Genomic DNA, 24,025 nt, shown 5'->3' with positions numbered 1-24,025 from the left:
AGGAGACAGGTCTTAACTATTCACTTTATAAAATAGATAAACACCCAACTGGACAATGTACAAAATGTAATAGTATAGAGACCTGTTTGAGTGTAGAGGTTATGTGGAGGCAAGGAGGAAACTAGCAGCAGCTGTAAAGAAAGCTAAGTTCACTGTTGAGAATCTCCTTGGGGATAAAGCATGGGGAATATCAAAACACCTCATTAAATATCTGAAAAATGCGGGGATAATGGAAAGGATATAGGTTTAACCCTAAAACCGTATTCTGGACAAATGTGGGCAAAATAGTTTTGATTTATTTTTTTAAAAAAGCCTACTACCCTTGATCTGAGCAGTTACAAGACTTGACTACTTTTCCTAAGTTTGCCTCCTGAACACACACGATTTTTTTTTTACTCAATTCTACAATGTTAAGTGGGTGAAAAAAAACCCCTCCTTAATCTTGTATTTGGGTCAAAAATGGGCACCCATAGAAATTAATGGGAAAAACTGTAAATTACAGCATTCTAAAATAAGCCAAAATAAGACACCAGGTGACAGCAAGTCACTTCATCTTTAGGTTTAGCTCTAAGAACTTATTGGAATGATATTTTAATGTTATTAAAAAAACATAAAAATAAGCATAATTTACATAGAAAATATGGTACTTTTTGAAGTAAATACATTCAAAAATACCCCCAAAATAAAAATAAAAAAACACCATAAATGGATAGACAAAATGTATCGAAGACAGGGATATAACATTTATAATAAATAAAAGTTAGGATCACACCTTTACAGGTTTTGTCCACAATTACAGGATTAAGGGCTATGTTTGAGGGCTACTTTTGTCTGTTTTTTATTTTATTTTATGTTAGTCTGCACAAAATCTGTTCCAGTCCGGTAGGTGGCGGTAATGCTCCTAAATGGTGGTTCCCAACCGCCAATCAACTCAAGGAAGAAGAAGAAGTATCCGCGCCGCACCGTTTCTCAGATTCAAACAAATCACTCCTCCGTCACGAGTTTGAAATTAGTTTCACGCATAGAAGATCTATTTTGTTGCCGAAATCATTATTGAATTACTTCTCGTTACTATTTATTTTGACATGGTTAATTATTGCATGGTACCGGGATGTTCAGTCCGAACCAGGAAAAGACAAAAAGTAAGTTTTCATGCCCTACCGAGAGATGTGGAGCGATGCAAACAGTGGCTAAGAGCGATTAACCACCCGATATATTTACCAGACACAGCCATGGAAGACCTAAAAAACAAGAAGGTTTGCAGTCTACATTTCAAAAAGGAAGACTTTGAATTAAATGTCCTGGGAATGAAGAGAGTCGCCCTTTTGAATACCGCAATTCCGTCGGTGTTTACCTTTCCAAAGGACGAGGACCAGCCTGAAGCATCTGGCTCTAGCAGCGCTAAACGCACTCGCTTGGAGGTAACTTAGGAGTTGCTCAGATACAGTCGTCTGCGGTAAAGTACAACATCACAAATGAGTTAATGTTAGTAGTATAAATTGGCTGTTTACGAAGTAAATTAGCCGTCTTCCGCATGTTTTTCTTGCTAGTGGTAAGTTAATGTGTCGTCATCACTAAATATCCACTCGCCTACAGTGAAGAAGCAAATTAGCAATGTAACGTTTGAAAGACGCTAGAAATGTTCTATATAATTTTGCTGGTATCGATGTAAATCAACCATGTTTGACGTTAGACGTTATTGTTATGTTTTTAACGTTATTGAATGTATGACATTTCAGACTCAAACAGTGTCTGCTCCTGCTTTGGTGTCGTCGGAAAATGGTGAACAATCTCTTATAACCTCACCACCAGTCAAGAAACCTACCCCTGTCCAAACAGCAGTGGTTGTAAGTGTGGACAGCATACTCTAATGTAATTCTAAAACTAATGTGTAATTTAACATTGAAAATAAACCTTTTTTGATTTTACAGTCACCATGCCCGAGTGCCAGCAGCATTGAAGTTTGTCCGGTCGATGAAAGCAATCAGCCTGAGTCAACCAACCCCCCCACATCATCCTCCTCATCATCAGAAGAAGAAGAAGAAGGTGGTGTACAGGACAGGCATGAAAAGAAGATCATTGTTAAGAAATCAAGCTTCGCATCAATATTCAAATTCTGCCAGACGTGCGGGAAACCAAATACTTTCTAAGGTCGTCTTTGAATCTGGGGCACGGGGAAGGAGAATTGGATTTGTCTTGGGGGCCATGTGGGGACTTGGACATCTTCAGCTGATCTTAGAGGAATGCCGGGGGTGAATCTCCTTTTTTGCGGCAGCTGTTCTATTCAAGGTTGGAACATGCAAAGAACTGTCAGATTGGTGCAAAACCATGGGTCTCTAAATGATTGGACAAACTACATTTTACACCATCCAGAACATGTATTTGGACCCTGCTGTTGAGAACTTTTATGAAGAAAGAGCTAGGGATGCTCCGATACCATATTTTTCACAACCGATCCGATACCAAAAAATCTTGAGTATCGACTGATACCGATCCGTCACCAGTGCAGCGCAGTTTTTTTTTTTTATCAAGTAGAATTTCTATGATAACTCTGATAATCACTCTTTTGTGTGTTAAACACAATCTACTTAACACAGACAACTTCATTATAAAGATAAACAACAAATCCAAAAAATATATGATCATAATCTATGACAAAAATGCTATTATAAACTAGATTAGTGGATAATACACATTGCTCTTTGTATTGTTGTAAAATACATTCATGAAAAACAAGGTAAAAAAAATCAAAAAGAAATTATTTTAGATACAGCCATGGCTACTAAAAAATTGAGACAACAAGTTTTGAATGAATAGCACAGATGTTTAATGAGGCAACAACATATAATAGATAGGACAGAACAAGAAAGGCTATTAATAATGTCATTCCGTCACTGTATTATGATATGAAAGGCTCCAAAACAGTGCGACACAAAGCGCTTATGCGCATCCCGAGCAGAGAATGATGCGCTTGAAGTCACATGAAGATGAACGAAGGTCTTACGGGGTTGGAACAACATGAGGGTGAGTAAATACTACCAGAATTTTCATTTTTGGGTGAACTAACCCTTTAACAATAACATAGTATAGTATACACACAATATCGGATTTGGATCGGCCTCATCTGATCGATACCCAATCCGGCAAAAATGGCAGTATCGGAGCCGATACCGATCCTGAGTATCGGAGTATCCTGAGTATCGGATCGGCGCATCCCTAGAAAGAACAGAAATCTTGGCAAGAGTTTCTTTGGAACAGGAGGATGGGAAGAGGTCACACGTGGCGAGTGATGGCCGATGTGACTCGCCAGGTTTCAATGCGAAAAACTGTCACTAAACGTTCATGTTGGACGATACAAAGGAGATAATACACTCAGATCTGGTGCAGGTAAGATACATAAATGGATACAGAATAACAAGAATGGAAAATTACTGCTAATATGTTGAAAGCTTAGATAATATCAAATCTCTTAAACTATAATCTTTAGTCTACAGAGGCCATTAGCTTTGGAGCCACTGGGTTTTAGAAGGGGAATGAAGGAGCTTCTGGACTTTGGCCTTGATGTGGAGGTGATGACTGCGGACCGCTCTTTATCAATAAGGAAGGCAATGAGGGAACAATATCCTAATATCCAACACCAATTTGTCATCTGGCACACAGCCAAAGGTATGTTTAGAGATGCACCAATTTCCAATTTTCCTTGAGTTTGAAGATGCCGATTCTGATTTTATTTTTTCTAACCACTTATTAATAACACAAATATTTATTTTCTATATATTTTTTATTTATAAAACACCATATACTTTTACCCAAACTGAATAATAATGTAGGATTACAATTTTTATTTAAATGTTTAATTTAGGTTCTAGTACAATAGTATATAAACTGAGAACGTCTAGTAGACTGAATTTAGCATTTGAGGTATAAATGAGCAAGCGATTCTGCCAGTCCAGGGGCCTCATGTATAAAACTTTGCGTGTATTTCATCCTTAAAGTGTGCTTACGGTTTCAGATTTATACAACCGTACGTACGCCTGAACCTACGCAAAATTCACTTTATAAATCCCAGTCAGCGGAAGAATGCGCTCCCCGAAATATCCATAAATGGAGATTACAACGCCTAGTTTTACTATGAATATCCTCATCTGCATATCATTTGCATATGATTATTTATCCACGTGATACCATGTTTAACGGTACAAGACGTTAGTAAAATATGAAATGCGGATGTGCCGTCACATTATTACAAACAATTTTTTTTTTTTAGTAGCCTAGTTTTTGAATAAATAAATCAAATAGTGTAATAATATTTCAGTAAGTCATCAAAACATTGGTCTCGTACAGCAGAGAAAAAAGAGGAGAGGCTCTTGCCACGAGCACTTAAAACGATGCCTCATACAGTATCTCGTGAAATGTCTTCAAAAACGGATTTATTTCTGTAACAACCCTGCATTTTTGCCTGCACTCTTCACCCCAAACACTCAAAAGACATGAAACCTCCGCATTGCTCCACTGTGTGTATCCTTTCTTCCATCGCGCCTGTAATCGCGCACTTTTTAATGGCGTACGACTCGCTTTACTGGGGAATATCCGATTTGTCTGCTTACATGGCACACGCAAATGCACGTATCCGATTCATATACGATTTATTACCACATATGAATGAGGCCTGAATCCGATCTGAGAAAATCGGAATCCATACGGTTTTTTTTCCTGCTTGCACGTTCACTGGTCATATCCAATCTGTGCCACATGAGAGGAAAAAATCGTATTTGGGTCACTTGAACCATGCAGTGTAAACGAGGCCTATTACTCCAACTCTGAACGAACTCTCTGTTCCTCGTCACGGTGCATCTCAGGTGATGCAGTTATCACCCTGGCCAAGTAGCAGTGCTTCGCCTTCAGAAAATATACTTCCCAGTATTTATATGGTTAAAAGATGTCTGTGTCTCATGTGACCTTGTTTTTTGTACACTCTATGACTATACAAATCACAACATGTAAACAGGAAAATGTTTGTGTTATTTTGTCACTTAGTTGAATAAGTATGCTAGCTGCAACCATTTACATCCAGTCTTTGTGCTAAGCTAGGCTAGCGGTGGGTGCGTCAAACAGACTTATAGCACGCACAGAGATGAAAAAGGTAGGGCTATAGTCAACCAAAGAAATCCTTAGTCGACCAAAGTCTTGTCCTGCGCAACGATTAATCGGCTAAAAAAAAAAACGTGATGTTTTGATTAAACGTTTTTTAAACAATTGTCATTGAGCAATTATAAAACAACAACGAAAAAACATCACAAATAAATAAAACTATAATAACAATACAATTCTTTGAAAATTAAGTGATTTTTTTTAACTGCAAAAAGTGAGGAGCTCTGTCCTAGGTCTATAGTAACAGTCACAATCACGCACCTGACCACACCACTCGCTACAAAAAATATAACTGCTATCTGCCACATAATGAAAAATCCTAACAAAAGCTCTCGTTTATACAGGCTTTATATTCTTCTTTACTTTCAAAGCTATGGGTTAACTTTAGTCCTGACGATCAAGGCGTTTTAAAACAACACACAAAAAACCCAAGTAGCCTAAAAACAATCCTAATAATAGGTTGTATTATAGGACCGCGTATAGGTTTATTTTCGTTTTGTTGCATTATTTGGGATATTTTCAAATGCGTCAAGTGTGCAAATAAAAACGAAAACATTAAGAAAACACAATCTATTGAGTCAGCATGATAAAGCCGTTAAAAGGCTGCTCACGTCTTTTGCGCGCTCAAGTTCGATTTCAAATGTACGTGCGCGACTTGCGCGCTCATAATGGAGCAACACGATCGCCTCCCTCCACAGTCTTGTCGTCTTTGTTTTAAAATGCCGCCAGACAAAAGATTTAGATTTCCTGGACATTTTGACGACTAAAGCCAAAACAAGTAGCGTTCTAACTGAATGAATACAGCATCCCTTACCGAGCGCGAAGCAGCAGCGCAGCCAGCCACAGGTGCGGTTCCCGAGTGTATGTGTGTGCGCTAAACTGTGGCGCAGTTACAAAAATAGCCTAAATTAAAGCTTTTTAAAGTTGGGGACAAAACATAGGCTAATTATATTTAGAATACAGTAATAAATAATTGCTTGTAAAGGAATAAATATCAAGGAGTAAATCATTGAAAATGTATTTCTATTGGTAAAAAAAAAAATGCAACTGGTTGACCAATAAGAATGTCAGTCGGCCAAGACGGCATCGACCGATTAGTCGACTAAAGTTGACAGCCCTAGAAAAAGGTATGTATGGACTTATCCAACTCTGGGTGGTAAGGTGAATAGGCTAAAGTCCCAAAAAATCAGAGTGTTCCTTTAAGTGCTCCAACAGCATTGATGGTTTTAAATTTTATGAAACTTTGCCAAACCTTGCTAGTTCGTATTCGTTTGCACTCCGTCATAGTTCACGCTTTTTTTTCTTTTACCGCATTTGTAAGGGCTGCATTACACTCTAGCGCCATAGCGGTCAAATCGCGATATTGCACACCATTACATTAGGTTACGTGAGATCAAACGACTACTCGACAACAAAGATATTTGTCGACAATTTTTTTTTATTGCCGTTGCAGCCCTATTCCAGACGATGAATAAGGGTCTTATCAAGCGAAATGATCGCTCATTTAATAAATAAAATAACAAAATTTAAGTTTTATAAGCTCAAATGTTTGCCTTGCTCTGTACTGTGATGCGCGTTCGTGACTCTCTTATTCGAATTCGTTCATCAAAATGAACGAATCTTTTTTCGAGTCATTTGGTTTATTCAACGAACGGAATGAACAAATTGATTCGTTTGTGAAAAAAAGATTTGTTTGTGATTAAAGGTTGTTTATACTACTCTTTATTGTCAGAACATATCATGACAAATAGGTGAACATTTCACAAATCTCAGGTTGAACATTCAAACATTTGTCATTTTTCCTTAACAAAACAATTATCTTTATAGAAAAATTCAATTTAATAGTTTCTGCATGTGCTAATAAGGGAATTATTTCCATGTCTTGAAACAGGTTTGTGTTACCTTTCTGTGATGGTCAGGCAACAATATTAATAAATTATTATTAATCATGCAATACATGTTTTGTCTCAAAATGCATCTTTGACAGCGAGTTGACAGTACTAGGGCTGCAATGATTAGTCGACATTGTCATCACGGGAGATTTGTAACTAATTTGCGGTATAACTAGTGGCTCAACAGGTAGATCAATAGATAAACTTATCTTTCAGGCATTTGACCGACCCATAGCTGTCAACCGTCCCCAAAATAAGGTGTTTTTTTTTTCTTCTCACGATTCTTACTCTCAAACTTTAAAATAAAGCACTAATCATTAAAAGTCTAAAGAGTTTATAACTAGCCTACATACATGTGTGTGTGAGAGAGCACTGTCATTAAAAAAAATACCATAGAGAATGTTTAAATCCTAATATCAGCTTACGAGGGAAACGGGGAGGCTGCTTCTTCCAGAGATGATTGGGAGAGGTCTCTCTGCACCTAGCGATCAGAGCGCGCGCCGACATGGAATAAAGCCTTGTTTATACTCGACGCGTCTGCACGAGCGCGGTAAAAATGACGCGTTGGGTGCGCAAGACCTCACTTCGAGCTGTGTGCAAAGCTATTTTGTAACAGCGAGCGATCAGAGTGTAAAAATACGGGATATTTTATGGGAAATACTAACACGGGAAGACGGTAAAAGAGCTAAAATGCGTGATAAATCCGGAAAAAACGGGAGGGTTGACACTTCAGTGTGAGAAATCGGGGGTGTGGCGTGTGAGCGTGTGAAACCAATCAAATGCGGGTGTCTCACGGCCAATGCGTGATAGTTGGCAGCTATGTTAATAAAAATGATGTTATTTCAGCCAGCACACATACCTCTATTTGCTTCCTGTGTTCGGTCGAAGCCCACAGTAGTCGATTGGCGATCTCACGCGTGCTATCATTGGTGAATATCATCTCAAACCTTCTCTGTGTGTTCAACATTTGATTCGAATGAACTATCCATTTGAGCTGATATTCTCAGAACACCACAGAGTGTTGGGTTTGAGATGATCTTCACCAATGATCCATCCTCTTTTCCTCTTTGTAATTGCACACAGGGCCACAGGAGAACTTTCATAGTGCTGTGCTGAAATACCTCCCCAAGCGGCAGGCCTTCTCATGCCATGGAATGAGCGAGAGGTCCCACCTCGCCATCCTCGACCATAACAAAAACATTGTGAAAGGGAAACAAGCCACCACAGTAACAGGTTTGTTACCATGTATGCTCTTCAAATATTATAATACCGGTTACCAAAGTTAGAATGTTTAAGGGCTAGTTCACCCCAAAATGAAAACTCTGTCAGTAATTGCTCTCCCTCATGTTGTTCAACCCCGTAAGACTTTCGTTCATATTCGTAACACAAATGAAGATATTTTTTTATTAAAATCTTAGCGCTGGATCACTTGCGATCGAAACTTGCCGGCCCAGAAAAGTTAGTTAAGATATTGTTAAAATAGTCCAAGTTTATCAAGCGACGAGAATACTTTTTGTGTGCAAAAAAAGAAACGAAAGACTATTAATTTCCTTCTTTGTGGGCCTCAAGATAGTTCATGTAGTGTAACAGCCAGGGGCGTCACTAGGATTTTCATTTTAGGGAGCTAAGCCCCCAATGAGGGTAATGCTCACTATTAACTAGGGCAGGACCAGAATATTCGAATATTTTTTTTCGATGGGTTGGTATTCGATTTGAAAATGTGATATTCTAATTATTTATTTATTTATTTTTTGCACACCTAGCATCCCACTCGAAACGGTTCTCATTCGCGCTTGAATATGTTTTACAGTATAAAATCTGGTGAAATATAATACTTAACATATAACTTCGTTATAGCTACTTAATAAATATTTGCTTCTTCTTGGACTACTACAAGTGTTCCTGCAACGGGAGTATTCGCCGGATAGAGTGCAGAACAGTGGTGCGTGTGGACAGAAGTGCATGCCTGAGCTAGGGATCGACCGATATGGATTTTTTAGTGCCGATACCGATTTTTTTCCTATCAGCATTAGCCAATGACCGATACGGGCTGCCAATTTTCTTGAGCCGATACATTTTGCTCCCTCAATTTACATCATCAAAATGGCATGATGTTAACAAATGTTACAAGTCTCAATTTAATAAAAGTAACATTTAATTAACTTAAAAAATTAATATTTAACAAATATTAAAAACATGAGGTTGAACAAAAAAAGTTCAGTGCTGAAAATAAATATTTAAGCATAAATTAAATAATTACACTATTGCACACAGTAGCAACCAGCATAATAAAGTGCACAGTGCACATTTTACTTCATTTTAAAAGAAACAAACCATGTACTGCCATGGTTTCTTTTTTTCTACATAAAATAAAATGAGCATGTCTAGTCTGTAATATCACTGCGATGGCGAGGGAGACGCACACCATACGCGTCCAAACCTCAGGTGGGCGCTGAATAAATCTCCCACAAAAAGCACAGAATAACGTTGGCATTACTTAATCCTATGATCAGTGTTCGTTACGGCACCCGTATGCATACTAGGGCTGTCAAAATCGCTCAAATGGCGTTCACATATTCCCTCTAAAAAACATTCGAACATCCCGTTGCGCATTTTGTTATTGACGCGCATTACGTCAATAACAGGACATATTAATACAAAGAGACATAACTACTAGTATTAGATAGTTTATTTGAGTTTAAACATATTTGACAACGTAAAAAGCAAGTAAATCACCACAGAGCTCACTCTGTCTCGCCCCGGACCCACTCTTTCTTTCTCTCTCTCTCGCCCACACGCTGTCTGCTGCTGCGCGTCGGTTAAATGAACAACAACAAACAAATGTTGAGTGCTGATCAAGAGTTTTGTGCAAGCAATTTAAAGGCCAATTTATACTTCTGCGTAGGGTGCGCGCAGTAGGTACGGCGTAGCATACGCACAGACGCGTCCCATTGCGCGTACCCTTCGCCGTCGCCTGACGCGCACCTCCTCAAAAATGTAACTACACGTCGCGACGACGCGGACCGCAAGATCGGTGATTGGTCGGCTTGGTAGCATCGCATTTCCTCCTACGCATTTCCGCACGTACCTTCTCACGCATTTCCATCACTGTCTATGATTTCCACACGTACCATCTCCTCCGACGTCTTCTCTCATTTTTGCCTTTCAATTTTAGTAATTTCACTAAAGTGAACTGTTTTTCCACCTCAATAAGCTCCAACTCCAACATGATCCACTCTCTTTCAATCCATATTGCTTGTAGTACCCTAGCCGCGAAGAGTCTAAACACAGTGGAACATTAAAACTCTCTGCCGCCAACTAGCGTTTCGGAGCAGTACTGCAGAGCAACAAGACCTGAACGCAGAAGTATAAATGCTCATAACGGCGTCGCCTACGTGCGTAGCCAACGCCGCACATTACGGCGTACCCTCGACGCAGAAGTATAAATTGGCCTTAAGGTTGAGTCGCGACTCTTGTCCCAAATATAGCAGGCTTCATTCAGTGATTGAAGTTTCACAGTATAGAACCGACAGTGAGCGCTCCGAGCGAGCTGTGCAGCTGTGGTAACGTTATTAGTCTGCAACTGCGTGTTTTTCCACATTCAAATATTAATTTTCACCTTCAAAATTAATACATATTCGAATTTAGAATATTCATAGACAGCCCTAATGCATACTGACTGTATAGCCTACACCTTAGCTATTTGATTGCAGCTCCCTAATACAATGGCAAGCAGTTAAGTTTTATAGACGAATCCGGCGAAACTACCGGAAGTAAGCGGGGCGCCATTACTGAGCTGTTGCTGGGTAGCGTTGCGCCATTGCCTCCTATTGTTTTAGTTGCAACTTGCGTCCACTGGAATAAACAGCCCGCGATTTACGACTGTCACTAACGTTACAACGTTATCCCTTGTATAATATCGAGTGGGTAAACAGTTTCCGTTATAAATTGTTTCAATGGTGGCAGTAAAATTTCAATTTTGAAGAGAAAACACTGTGAAAACCCCGGGTCGACTGCCCCTGTCTGGTGCCGTATGGTTTACAGATTTCCTGGGCGAGTACAAGACGTGGACATTCGCGTATAATAACAATTATTTAATGACATAAGTAAAAAATATATAATAAATATGTGATATAGTGATCAGCAAAATCTCCTGTCTTGCTATTTTTTCTATTCAATTAGGCTATCCTTAAAAATATTTTGGTTTGCAGTAACAGCAAAAATTTTTTTTAAAAGGGTCGGTAGGTAGGTCTATATTTTTTTCCCCAGGATTCAGTGTAAAAAAAAAGTAAAATTTTGGTCATGGTGATCTCATGATTAATTTTTTTTTTTTTTAATTGCATACTGTGACGTCACTGACTGGGTCTTCAAACTGTGCATCCACCGCTAGGTGTTAATGCAACCTACAACCGGTTACGTTTTAGGCCAGTCACAAAATGAATAAATATCTATTTGTTATGCAGCAGTGTGTAGGCTTTTTTTTCCATATACATGAGATATAAGCAAAAACAAGTACAAACACATGGTGAAACAAAGAATACAATTAAACAAAGATACAAATTAGCCTATATACACAGTGCTTTAATTTCAGAAAGGTCTAAAATTAGCTACTTTTCAGTTAAGTGTGTTGCGTAGTCTGAAAAGAAATTTAATTTAGTAATCAAATGTAAAATGACACTGCATGGTTGATCATAGTTAGATTAATGCTTTTTAAAGTTTAAGTTAACCATTCAAGAGCTGCAAGTGATTTTTCTCTGCCTTTTGTTGTGTTTGATTCCCATTACTGGCTCAATCGTCACATGTTTATTAGACTACTGCCCCTTTAAGACCGAGTACGGATCTAGATGACTGATGCACCACCATATCCTCCCAACTATTCACGTCCATTTAAGACATAAACTGTGTTTAAATTAATCTCAGAGCAGGTCATTTTATATTTTATGTATATTTGATAGTTTAGATGCGCACAGTCCAAAGCTGTGCTGAAGCCCAAAATGACTACTTTTCTTGTCTCGTTGCAGTGCATTTCGGAGCACGCATCACCTTGCGCAGACTTTTGTGCTTTTAATAGCTCTTTTAATGATTGAACGCGTCCGCAGTTTAGCAACAGTACAGACTGCATTTTACAACAATTACCGGTCGTGATTCTGACGGTTCGTTTGGGTTTTAGGATGAAATGACAGCGCAACGCTGTGAAGGGAAGGAAGTTGCGCTAGACAGAATGCGTCTGTAATTAATGGTTTCATCTCTATCTTTTTGTAATCTTTGGAAGCGGAAATCTAAAATACAATTAGAATAATATCCATGATCTAAAGTGTAACCATGTTCTGTCCTCAATTTGTCACTCATTAAGCAGGGCTGTCGTGTTGTGCGCGCTGTGGCTCCGGGTGAGAGATCGTTCTCTCTTCTGGACTGCGAATAGCAAAATTGCATCAGACAAATTGTTTAATATTATTATTATATATAGAAATGGTTGATATTCAGCCCCGTTGCCCGTTTAATACCGGGTTTACCAAGCGGGAACACTGAATGAAACGAAGCGAACGTACAAGCCTTATAGACAGTGTGACACGGGTAAACCAATCGTGTAAACATAATCAGATGACTATGACGCCACAGGTTTTTATTTAAAAGAAAGAACGTAGCCTACGTTTGTAGACATAAGCAACTTTCACAATAATAACTAAAATATCATTTTATGGAATTTGAACTAGTCGTTTGAAGAGTAAAAAAAAAAAATCTGTCGGTCTGAACGCAAGTTACAACCGGCAAGTCGGTCGGACTAAAAGGGGAAAAAAATAAATTATTGGGTCGGCCCTAAATTGACAGGGTCGGTCGGGTTACGGCAAACAAGAATATTTTTAAGGGTGGCCTTAACATGCTATGGTCATTAAATGGCTTTCATGAGCTAAATGTAACGTTATGTGACATAATTGTTTTCCTGCTGTTATATTGACCTCTTTCCATGGTTTAAAAACACTAATTGGTCGATATTATACTTTCTAGCTGTAACTTTACCTTACCCTTGCCTGTTGCAATGTGAAAATGAGATAAATAATGGACACAAATGAAAAACATGAATTTGTTTATTTGATTTCATTCATTTATTTATTTATTGTTGCCAAATGGACAGATCTTTTTATAGTTTCCTCGTTAGCAAACGTTAGCCTAGCTAGCTTGCCAAGCTATTTTCATAAATAACGTTAATCTGTAAGATCGTTTGTACCTTCATCTGTGACTGGAGGCCACTGCAGTCACAGATCAAACCAACAAGTCATTCTGCCTGGCTGTAGCTGTCATCGAGGGTGAGTTCGCGTTATCACCGAGGTTTGTTTACATACCGGTGCATATGTCTATATGCCTGTGTAACAGCTCAGTAATGGCGTCGCCACAAGATGGCAGCCTACACAGAACGCTCGTCGGATTCGTCTATAGATGAGGCATTCGCGTTTTCCATTTGGATCCACAAACTTGCTTAGCTATATAGTTGCAAGCACATAACAGTTATAGGGCGACGTGTTTCCATTTTCAAAGTGTTTGACAATATTTCAGCAGTCAAACATTTAAAAGATGCTTTAAAAGCTTAAGTTACCATTCTTGTGAAGAGCAGGTTGCACTCTGCTAGTGGGGGAGGGCGGGGCACGTGACCTGCAGTCTCCAGCAGCACAGAGCTAGCCGTGAACGTCTGTCTATAAATAACGGCGGGAAAAAAAACTATCGGCGTAGTTAAAAAAACTATCTAGTAATAAACTATTTTAAGTTAAAATATATTTTATCAACATGAAATTTTAAAAACAAACAAAAAAATTACAGTATATAAAAATAATAATAATGCAATTGTGTTTGTATTTTGCCTCTGATAACATCAAATTCAGAAACTGAGAAAATAAAAGTGTGGACTAGTTTATTACCTTTATTTTGTCACTTCGCAAACTGCATGCAAAAAGAACAAACAAAATTGAAAAAGAATAATAATAATCTCAGGGTTTTCCTGGCTCACAACGAAGCGGAGGTGGTAAAATCCTAATAATGTTTGTATTTTAGGTATTTTTATAATAACAATGCTATTTTGTATTTTTCGAAAACTATCATAAAGCTACTGTGTTTCCCACAGTATGATGTGTGTGGTGTGGACCTCTGCACCCAGGGGGTAAAGTAAAGAAAAGTTTGCACGTTTTAAAGATAAATTCATAAATCTTGTGCACTTTGAAAGTTCAAAATTAATTGATTAACTAATTTAGTGTCTAAAATGAGCCTGTTCTGTAGTAGGCTACACATATTTTCTGAGCCACAGACGGAGAGCGCTCACCGCTTGACATCAAAACTATTCAGCCACATAATGTTTTCAACCACATAATGTTTATTTTAGGTTTCAGACATTTAAATCCACATAAGTAAGTTACTAAAAAAGCAATACATTTAGAGTTTGTCAAATACTTATGTCTATGGAAGCGGCAATAATAATTATTTCCGTTATAATTAGACAACACGTTATTCTCATCAAATACACATCGTGTAAGTAACTTTCAAGTTTACTCTATGCTTCTCCCAGTTCACTGGCCACTTGCTTTCTTGGGAGAAGTGGATAATTTGACGTTTTTTAAATCCAACAGATCCGATTCACTAAAATGCAGTATAAACTAACACCCATCGCGTATAGCTTAACTAAGGTGTTAAACAACAATACACATCCACTTACTTGTATTCGACAATCGGAATATATGATATTTCCTGCTATAGTTAACAAATTTGTGAAATAAACGCAGATAATCAGTCATTCAGCGCTACTGTGGCTGCGTTGTGACCATACTTTCTATGGGTGTGACAAGCAATGACGCGTCACCATGGAAACCATAACGGGAGACGATCTAAATAACGGGCACCTCTAAAAACTTTTAAACTTGCGTGTGAAATGGTTAAGTAAGGCTTACATTTAAGTGTCATCGTTTTGTTTTGAGTTTATGCTCGATAAATGAAGGAACTAATAGAGTTGGGCACAAAATTACCACATTTTCTCCCATTTGTAGTGCCCCACCTGTCGTGTTTCTATTCCCCACCAGTGGGGCGCGCCCTACACTTTGAGAAACGCTGCACTACGTGAACTCACTCGAGGCTCACAGAGAAGGAAATAAAGAGTTGAATAGTCCTTTATTTTGTTTGATTGCAAGTTTCAATTCCTCAGAAGCCTATGGAGGAGTGATCCAGCTCTCAGATTTAATAAAAAATATCTTCATTTGTGTTGCGAAGATGAACGGAAGTCTTACGGTGTTGCAACAACATGAGGGAGAGTAATTACTGAGAGAATTTTCATTTTGGGGTGACCTATCCTTTTAACATCTAACTGAATTGGCATACTTTGCTGAAAGGTGGAATATAACTATTGGGGAGAGTCTACTACAATCAAATCTTAATTTATATTTTCTGTGTTATATTCCTTGTCATTTACAGGAGAAGCACGGTTCAACCAAGTGTACTCAAGAAGTCTAAGCAATGGATATTAAAAAAAGTCTTCACGCCACACATTGGAGTTTGTTGATGTCATCGAGAGGGTCCTGGAAAATAGACTCAATCCCAACATCAAGGTCCAAAACCCAACCTCCTCACTCGCCCTGTCTCAAACTGATTGCCACCCAACATTGCCCTTTACCAAAACACCAAAAGCAATGTTTAAAAGCCGCTTCTGAGACCTCTTCACATAGCACCCAACTCATTCTCCATCTCTCTCACTACCCTTCTGGTCAACACCTGCTCTGCATATTTATATTCTGGATATACTGGATGTATATATAAATTATCAGCTTGTTTAGTTTTTATAATTATGCCCATGCCCTTGTTATTTTAATTGATTGTCTACCCATGACACAATTATTTATTTTATTTGTGAATAAAAAAAAAAAATCAATTCTGCACAGCTTTCTGTCTACACCAAAGCTCAACAATATAGAGTTGGGAGGAAAATGATTTTGCAAATAACTTATAAATGTAATTTTAGACTTAAAAAAAATGTTGGCTTGACCATTATTTTGCTATCTATTGTCATGTAAGGTAACAGTAGGTTAGTAGTACCACTGATGAAATGTTGGTTGTCCAGTAACTATTTATCACCACCTTTCACCCCACTGGCGATGGCCCTGGATTCTAGCAATATTATAATTGCAGATCAATATGAAAGGTAGACTAGCCTGGTAATGCCAAACTCTGCTACTTCGCTTTCTTCAAATGTGACCGTGTCTGCTAGATCTCTGAAAACGTAAATACCAGCAGAGATGTCTCCTGGCAGTTGGTGGTCTTGCAGAAACCTATGAACAAGTCGTTTCATTCTTTCCTGGCACAAGTTAGGGTCTGAGAACATATTTGTTGGGTCCAAACATGCTGGTGGAAATTTTCTTGACTCAAAGTTAGGGCAGAAACTTTTGTGATTGCTTCAATCTAACAACCAATCGCAAGAGAGGAGAGAATTGCAGAGGCGAGGCCACCATTTCCAATCTCAACCGTCGAAATTCCACCGGTGCGCAGAAAGAGGAACTGTTATTATTTCAAAGGAAGTTTTTTTTTTTAAAAAAAAAACCCGTAATATTCTCGAAAATGGAGCATTGTATGTGCACCTATGAGTGAATGAGTGAACCCTGCTTTCATCATAGTATATCATAAGCCACGTTTCCACCGCAATTACCAGGAACTATTTGTCCCAGGAACTTTTTTTTTACAGAAACTTTTTTTTTCCCCCAGACCGCTTGTTTACTGTGTTTACACCGTGTACTAAAGTACCGGTCCGGGGCGGGAAGATTATGTAGTGACGTTGAACTGCGTGTGACTGCTCTTCCTAGCCTACGCCTTTGTTTTGAGTTTTGTATGGAGGAGATTCAAGCAACTAACGAGGTAATTAACAAAACGACAGAAAAGAGACGACCACCCAAAGCGTATTCAGAAAGCTCGTAATGCTAGATATAAAAGGAGACGTTTGTTATCAGCGGACATTGACCGTGAGATGGATGGGACGAACGCGTGCCATCGGGCAGAAAGAATAGCGTGGTGAGAACCAGCATGTTCAGCACAAAAGTCCCACCCCGAAAGTTCCTGAACTCTAAAAAAGTACCACCTCACCAGCAGGGACTTTCTGAGGGGGGAGAAGTTTTACCCAGAACTTCATTTAGACCCTGGTTCCTGTGGTGTAAACACACCGAGTACCACCCCAAAGTTCCTAGTTCCTGGGGAAAGTTCCTGCGGTGGAAACGCGGCTATATTATAATGGTGCAGCTTGTAGCTTAAGGGTAGGCTAGCCTACTGTTTCAGAAGCAAGCTAGTGTTAGGGCCGTTTACACCTGGTCACTTAATGCGTTTTCTGTGATCGGATAGCTATCCGATCGCGAAAAGACCAGCTGTAAATGCCCCCCGAAACGCATTTGAGATGGATTTGAATCCGATCGCTCAAACCACATTGCGAGGTGGTCTGGGCTAGCCTGATTACGTCAGACTTCCTACTTCCGCTAATTTCATTTCGCTCCTGTAGTCAGTCTGAGATAGCGGCCTATCTTTCAGTTTTCCACCGGCCTGAAAACAGCTGGCCAATCAACGAACAGAGAGCCGTTCGCTGAGAGCCGTGACGTAGCCGCTAAGCGCCGAGGAGTACATTGTAGGTTAGAGAAATCGAAAACCGAATACCGAAACAACCGCAGAAATGGGAAACAAGACACGGGATGCAATTCGCTCTGTTATGGAGAACTTTCCGGGGTTTTTCAAACTGAAGCAAAAGTCGTTTACAGCCATGTTCACTCCAGTATTTCACTCGCATCATCAGTGTTTACAGCTAGGACCTTCCTCCGCCTTGCCGGGACCTTAATAACGGAGAACGAACGGCGGCGTTTAAAGATTATGCTTGAGTTCTGTACAGAGAAACACAGAAGAAGGCTCCAGCGTAAAATGATATTAAGTAATATGATGGAAGAAGATAAAAGAGCAAAGCGCAGGAGGCAAACAAAACGACGGGTAAGTTTAGCTAGCATTTGCAATTAGCTGGTTGAATGCGTTATGTTTGTCTTAATCCTTAGTTGTAATGTTTTGCAAAAAAACAGCGTATGGCAGACAGCGTGCTGCAAGTTCCGTGTTGACAGTGGGCATGACTTATAAGTTGAACCATCAATGTAGACCTAGGGTAAGGGAACTAAAAAGTCCTCGCTCTAGACTAGGTACTGAAAGAGTTACAGGAACTACGGTCTGAGGAACTAAAAAATCCCCAATTTAGTCCGGTCGGAACACAAGAAAAAAGGGTTATAGGAACGTTAAGTTCTAGGAACTGCAAAAGTCCCTCCGGTCGGAAAGCGGCTAAACACAAATAATATAGTAGCATATTATTGGACAATCCAACTCTAGACACACATTCATACACAGCACACACACACTATCTTAATACTTTTAAATCAAAGTTTTGTTAAGTTTTGGAAAATATATAGACTACTTACAATAATCGCACAAGCAAAAGCAGTGTTTTACCTATATGAAATGTAAATTATACCAGCGGTGTACAAATACAAGCAGTGTAAGTACACAGGTCCCGTAATTCAGTAAAAGCATTGATCCCCAAGAAAAATGTGTGTACTCACAATTACAAATAAAGAAAATTGCTTTAAAACATTGATGCTTTGATACATTCTCAGTCCAAAACCAAGGCTTTCCATACATTCTTATGATTTAACTTGACATGTATTTGGCAAATTATGTTTTTTCACCCTTGTGTTGTGTTCACAAAAAACACTTTGATAACATTATTATTGTTTTTGCTTTTTCCAAAGTTTTAAATTGTTTTTTTTTTCTTTTACACATTTTCAGTGTTTATTTCTACGTCCCATATTTTCTGATATAAAACAAAAATTGAAAACGGGTCAATTTAACCCGAAGTCAACACAAGGGTTAATCACATCTATATTGTGCAAAGTGGTTTATTCATTAAACAATCTAAGGCTGTTTCTTTGTCAAGGCTACTCAAGCTGATACCACCTTAAAATTGACATGCTTTATTTACTTCTGGAGGCTGTGGAGTTTCTCTGCCTCGACCAGGCCCGCATCAATTAAAGAAAACGCACCCTTCAAAATTTCTGGCCCAAGGCCATGCGTAGTGAGGTTGTAATAGGACCTGTTGGCCTCCATCGCTGTCTTTATCCTTGTTAGTGTCTGCCTGCAAAAGTTGAAAACAGATATTATTGACCAACATGACATCATGACTTTTGCGTAAACATATACGCCACTTTCGAGTCAGGTGGCGTGTTCTCTCCACGCATTTTGAGCTATCCGCGTGTATCTGCGTGTATGCGTATATGTCTACACCATTAACGTCCGCGTCATTCCACGTGTCTGGACACGCAGTCAAATCTCCAGTCATAAATGCCATTAACCCCAGTGACGGTTAGGTTTAGGGATGGGGTTGAGGTAAGTCATATCTTTTTCTTTCCTAGGATGGTAAGGGAACAGTCATAAATGCCATTAACCCCAGTGACGGTTAGGTTTAGGGACGGGGTTGAGGTAAGTCATATATTTATATAACGTTAAGTCAACGGCGTTCATAAACACGCTGAAAGGCGATTATGCGTCTTGATAGCACGCCAAAAATGGAAATACGAATTGGCGTGTCATACACACGCTACTTCATGAGATCAGTCTACACTCACCGGCCACTTTATTAGGTACACCTGTCCAACTGCTCGTTAACACTTAATTTCTAAGCAGCCAATCACATGGCGGCAACTCAGTGCATTTAGGCATGTAGACATGGTCAAGACAAGCTCCTGCAGTTCAAACCGAGCATCAGTATGGGGAAGAAAGGTGATTTGAGTGACTTTGAACGTGGCATGATTGTTGGTGCCAGAAGGGCTGGTCTGAGTATTTCAGAAACTGCTGATCTACTGGGATTTTCACACACAACCATCTCTAGGGTTTACAGAGAATGGTCCGAAAAAGAAAAAACATCCAGTGAGCGGCAGTTCTGTTCTGATGCAATAGAGCATCTTTGGGATGTGGTGGAACGGGAGATTCGCATCATGGATGTGCAGCCGACAAATCTGCGGCAACTGTGTGATGCCATCATGTCAATATGGACCAAACTCCCTGAGGAATGCTTCCAGCACCTTGTTGAATCTATGCCACGAAGAATTGAGGCAGTTCTGAAGGCAAAAGGGGGTCCAACCCGTTACTAGCATGGGGTACCTAATAAAGTGGCCGGTGAGTGTATATTGACATAAAGAACAGTGGTAGAGGTGTTGTAATACAATACTGCATATGTAGATCTAAGCCTTTTTAGTCTTGCATACTGGCATTGGTAACAACAGATCATTGAACCTGCAGTGTTGGGCCTTGACTATGGCCTCAAGATGTTGGTCCTCCTCCAGGCAAGCCCATGAAACCCATGTAATTTACATCCTCTGCAAGGGCCAGACATTCTTCAAACTAAGAATGGAGTATAGACTGTTAAGGACAGAAACGAGATTCAGTCATTCCAAAAACGTTTGATTTGATGAGTCCGCCTAGTTGATAAGATCTATGAAAATTTCATAATTACAGCCTAATGTTACTTGGGGAAGAAAAAAGTCAGTAAGACAAAGGCAAGGTGGATTCTTCCCAAGCCTACACATCTCAGCATTTTCTTCTTCATTTAAGGGATTAAAGTGAAAAAAATTCTTCTGACTGAAATTTTTATCAGGCCAAGTCATATTCTTTTTCAATCATAGTCAATTCAAGTCAATTCATTCATATTCTCAAAACTTTATTTAAATAGTCCCAATAGCATTTTAAGGGGAGATGTTTTAAACGAATTAACAGTAAAAAAAAAGAAAAAGTAACAGCACCACCATTAAAGTGCTATTTTGTGCAAATGTCTCTAAAGTGCTTTTCACTTTTTCTGCCTTTTGGCTGTGAGACCATATTCCTGAAGCTTGGCTACACCTGACACCCGTTTCAGTGTTTGACTAGCTACATGTGCAGGAGTTGCTCCTGGAGATGTGGAGGCTGTAGCAGCTGTTTTGCCTTTAACTCCAGAGGTGGAGGAGGTGAAGGCTGTAGCAGCAATGCCTTTAACTCCAGTGGTGAAGGAGGTGGAGGCTTGTAGTAGCAATGCGTTTAAGTCCAGGGTGGAGGAAGTGGAGGCTGTAGCAGCAGTGCATTTAACTCCAGAGGTGGAGGAGGTAAAGGCTGTAGCAGCAGTGCATTTAAGTCCAGGGGTGGAGGAGGTGAAGGCTGTAGCAGCAGTGCATTTAACTCCAGAGGTGGAGGAGGTAAAGGCTGTAGCAGCAGTGCATTTAACTCCAGGGGTGGGGGAGGTGGAGGCTGGAGCAGCAGTGCGTTTAAGTCCAGGGGTGGAGGAAGTGGAGGCTGTAGCAGCAGCTGTTTTGCCTTTAACTCTAGGGGTGGAGAAGGTGAAGACTGTAGCACAAACAGAAGAGGTGGAACCTTTCTTTACTTTAACCCTAACTGCTGAGAGGACCTTTACAGCTTCCCTCAGTTTCCTTTCCTTTTGCTTGTCAAGGTTTTGCTTCTTTTTCTTCAATTGATTTTGGTATGTCCCAGGCACAATCTCCTCAATGCAGGGGTAATTTGCATTTTGGAGGCTGTTTTGCCAATTACCTTCATATGGGACTTGATAATAGCTAAGTTTTCATAAGTCTCAATGTTCAACCTAACCTTGTCTTTCTCAATTATGTCATCCATGATGTTAAACGATCCTTCGACAAGAGGGTCAGTAAACAATGACAGAAGAGCCTTTACCAACTTCCCTAAGATGGGGAATCCTCCTCCTGGCATCTTCATGGCAAAGATCTTACTCCACCAGCCAACATCGATTTGTGCAATGTTCTCCTCAAAACATTTGGCTAGTGCTCTTAGATCTGCATCAATCTGGTAGGCTTGCACCTCTTCATCCAGTTATTTAGTGGTTAGCAATGTTGTTGATCTGTGTTGTGCTACTTTAATGTTATCACTGTGAAGCTGCTTTGATACAATCTGTATTGTGAAAAGCGCTATATAAATAAATGTGACTTGACTTGACTTGACTTGTCCCAACTCCTCAGACTTCACACTTTCACTTTGATATTTTAGCGCAGATGTAGTCGAATTGCACTGTAACTTAGGGCCATTTAAAACCAATATATTGAAACGTCTATTTATCCAGTCATTAGGAAAATATCAGTCTATGCATTTTATATTTAATATGAGGGAAATACACATCCGTAAAAGGGGTCGCACACTGAACGAGAAGCGCCGCGCCACGTCTAGGGGGCTGTTTACACCTGGCCACTTCATGCGTTTTCTCAGATCGGATAGCTATCTGATTTATCAAAACGATTCAATTTACACCTGGTCACATACATGTGTGTTTGCAAAACGGATATAAATCCGATATTCAATTCCCCCACGCTATATGCGGATTTAATGAAGTGCACGTCACCGAAAACAACATATGAGCTGCATTTTGATCATCAGCTAATTTCAAAATCAGCAAAGACAGCAATAAGAGAGAGCGGCAACCTGGTAAGATCATTTAGTTTCTTTACTTTTAATGAAGATGGTAGTGTTAAGTGTCTGCAACTTACTTTCACTTTGATTTGCGATAGATTGCGGCGCGCTGACTTGATAGGTGCTCAGCTGCTCATCTGAGGTGATGCGTGTCGCAGTAGCATCGTCATATCTGACTAAAATAACATGACATATAGCCTATAACACGCTCTCACACGTTTATTTTTTAGCATTTTTGGGAGTAGTAACATTTACATATGTGGTTTCAACAACCAGATGCATTTACACATGTCCAGTTTCGTCTGGAATGTGGCCCAGACTACCTTCTGATGTGGTTTGAGTGATCGGAGTTTCAGAAGGCATTTACACCTGGTCTTTTCAAGATCGGATACAGAAAACGTATGAAGTGATTTCAGAGCATCCGTTAACTGAATTAATTGAGAATCTCACCTGAAAATCCAATAACATCAGCAATTGTCAGTCAAGCAGCTGATTTCTGTATATGGTTTATATGCATTCATCAGATATTTCATCCCTCTCTATTTATTTGTATTGTAAGAAAAAGAGCTTCCCGGACACTACAAAATAATTCATTTTGTGTTACATAGAAGAAAAGTAGATCAAATGGGTTTAGAATTACACGAAAACCTTATGAAAAAAAAACATTAAAAAAACTGATTTAGTTATTATTTCGTGCTGATTAAAACTAGGGTTGACAATAGAATAAAATAATTATGATTACTCTCATTATTTATAATAATATGAACATTCCAGTGTTAAATCTTATATAAAACATATTTAGACCTAATTACAAACTACCTGCAAGGTTATTTATTTTGGTATAGCACACGCCTTTGGTAGAATTCAAATGAGCCATTTTAATCTAGATGAATTTCAAAATTAATCTAAATTAATCTAGATTAAAAAAATAATCTATGCCCACCTCTAATATATATACATATATTTTCTACTATTTTAAAACATGTTTCAAAGTTTGCATTCTCAGGCCACTGCTGTCCTGTAAATTAATGGCTAAACGTTTAACCTAAGTTAACAAATGATTTTTACAACAGAGATTAATCAATCAAAAACTTACTAAACAATGACTTTGTCCTAGATCTGCTATACAACAATCTGAAAAATCTGTATCTGTATTATTACCACAAACTCAACATATTGTTCCCTTATACCAACATGGAGGTACACTATAATTACAGAAATGTACACCTTAATTTCAGCTTACTTACAAAGTTATTTGCAGGTTGTATATCTGCTTGTTTTATTACCCAAAACTTAACATTGTTCCCTTATACCTACATGGAAGTACACTATAATTATGTAAACGTACACTGTCATTTCGGTTTACTTAAGCAGTTGTTTGTGGGTCATAATATAAAGTGTTACCCACTATTGATATCTGTAATACATTTTGTTGGGTTCTGTTTAACAGGAGGGGTTTATCCCTGCTCTTATCCATTCTGCGC

General features: G+C 39.1%; 2 protein-coding genes and 1 pseudogene across 6 annotated transcripts in view; 1 reads left to right on the top strand and 2 right to left on the bottom strand.

Moving 5' to 3' along the window:
• The window catches only part of LOC148971945 (uncharacterized), a 443,851-nt gene that overhangs the window by 331,367 nt on the left and 88,459 nt on the right, over positions 1-24,025 (bottom strand). The window lies entirely within an intron of this gene.
• The window catches only part of LOC120466787 (uncharacterized), a 329,947-nt gene continuing 306,871 nt past the window's right edge, over positions 950-24,025 (top strand). The window contains exons 1-7 of one of the 5 annotated variants that reach the window (XR_016146796.1): positions 950-1,421; positions 1,740-1,847; positions 1,932-3,387; positions 3,488-3,666; positions 7,890-7,972; positions 8,127-8,288; positions 15,492-16,437. Coding sequence is in view for 1 of the 5 variants with exons in the window: in XM_089120917.1 (XP_088977043.1) it covers positions 3,534-3,666; positions 8,127-8,276; positions 15,492-15,544 (336 nt within the window). In the remaining 4 variants the exon portion in view is untranslated. Of the gene's footprint in view, positions 1,422-1,739; positions 1,848-1,931; positions 3,388-3,487; positions 3,667-7,889; positions 7,973-8,126; positions 8,289-15,491; positions 16,438-24,025 lie in introns of those variants that run through there. The other 4 variants (XR_016146794.1, XR_016146795.1, XM_089120917.1 and 1 more) reach the window with 4 other exon arrangements.
• On the bottom strand, positions 20,786-23,897 carry LOC148971947 (uncharacterized; annotated as a pseudogene).

Source organism: Pimephales promelas, chromosome 16 (genome assembly GCF_988280905.1).
Source record: "Pimephales promelas chromosome 16, fPimPro1.hap1.1, whole genome shotgun sequence".
Lineage (NCBI taxonomy): Eukaryota > Metazoa > Chordata > Actinopteri > Cypriniformes > Leuciscidae > Pimephales > Pimephales promelas.
Note: the sequence above shows the minus strand (reverse complement) of the source record. Positions and strands in the feature narration are given on the sequence as shown.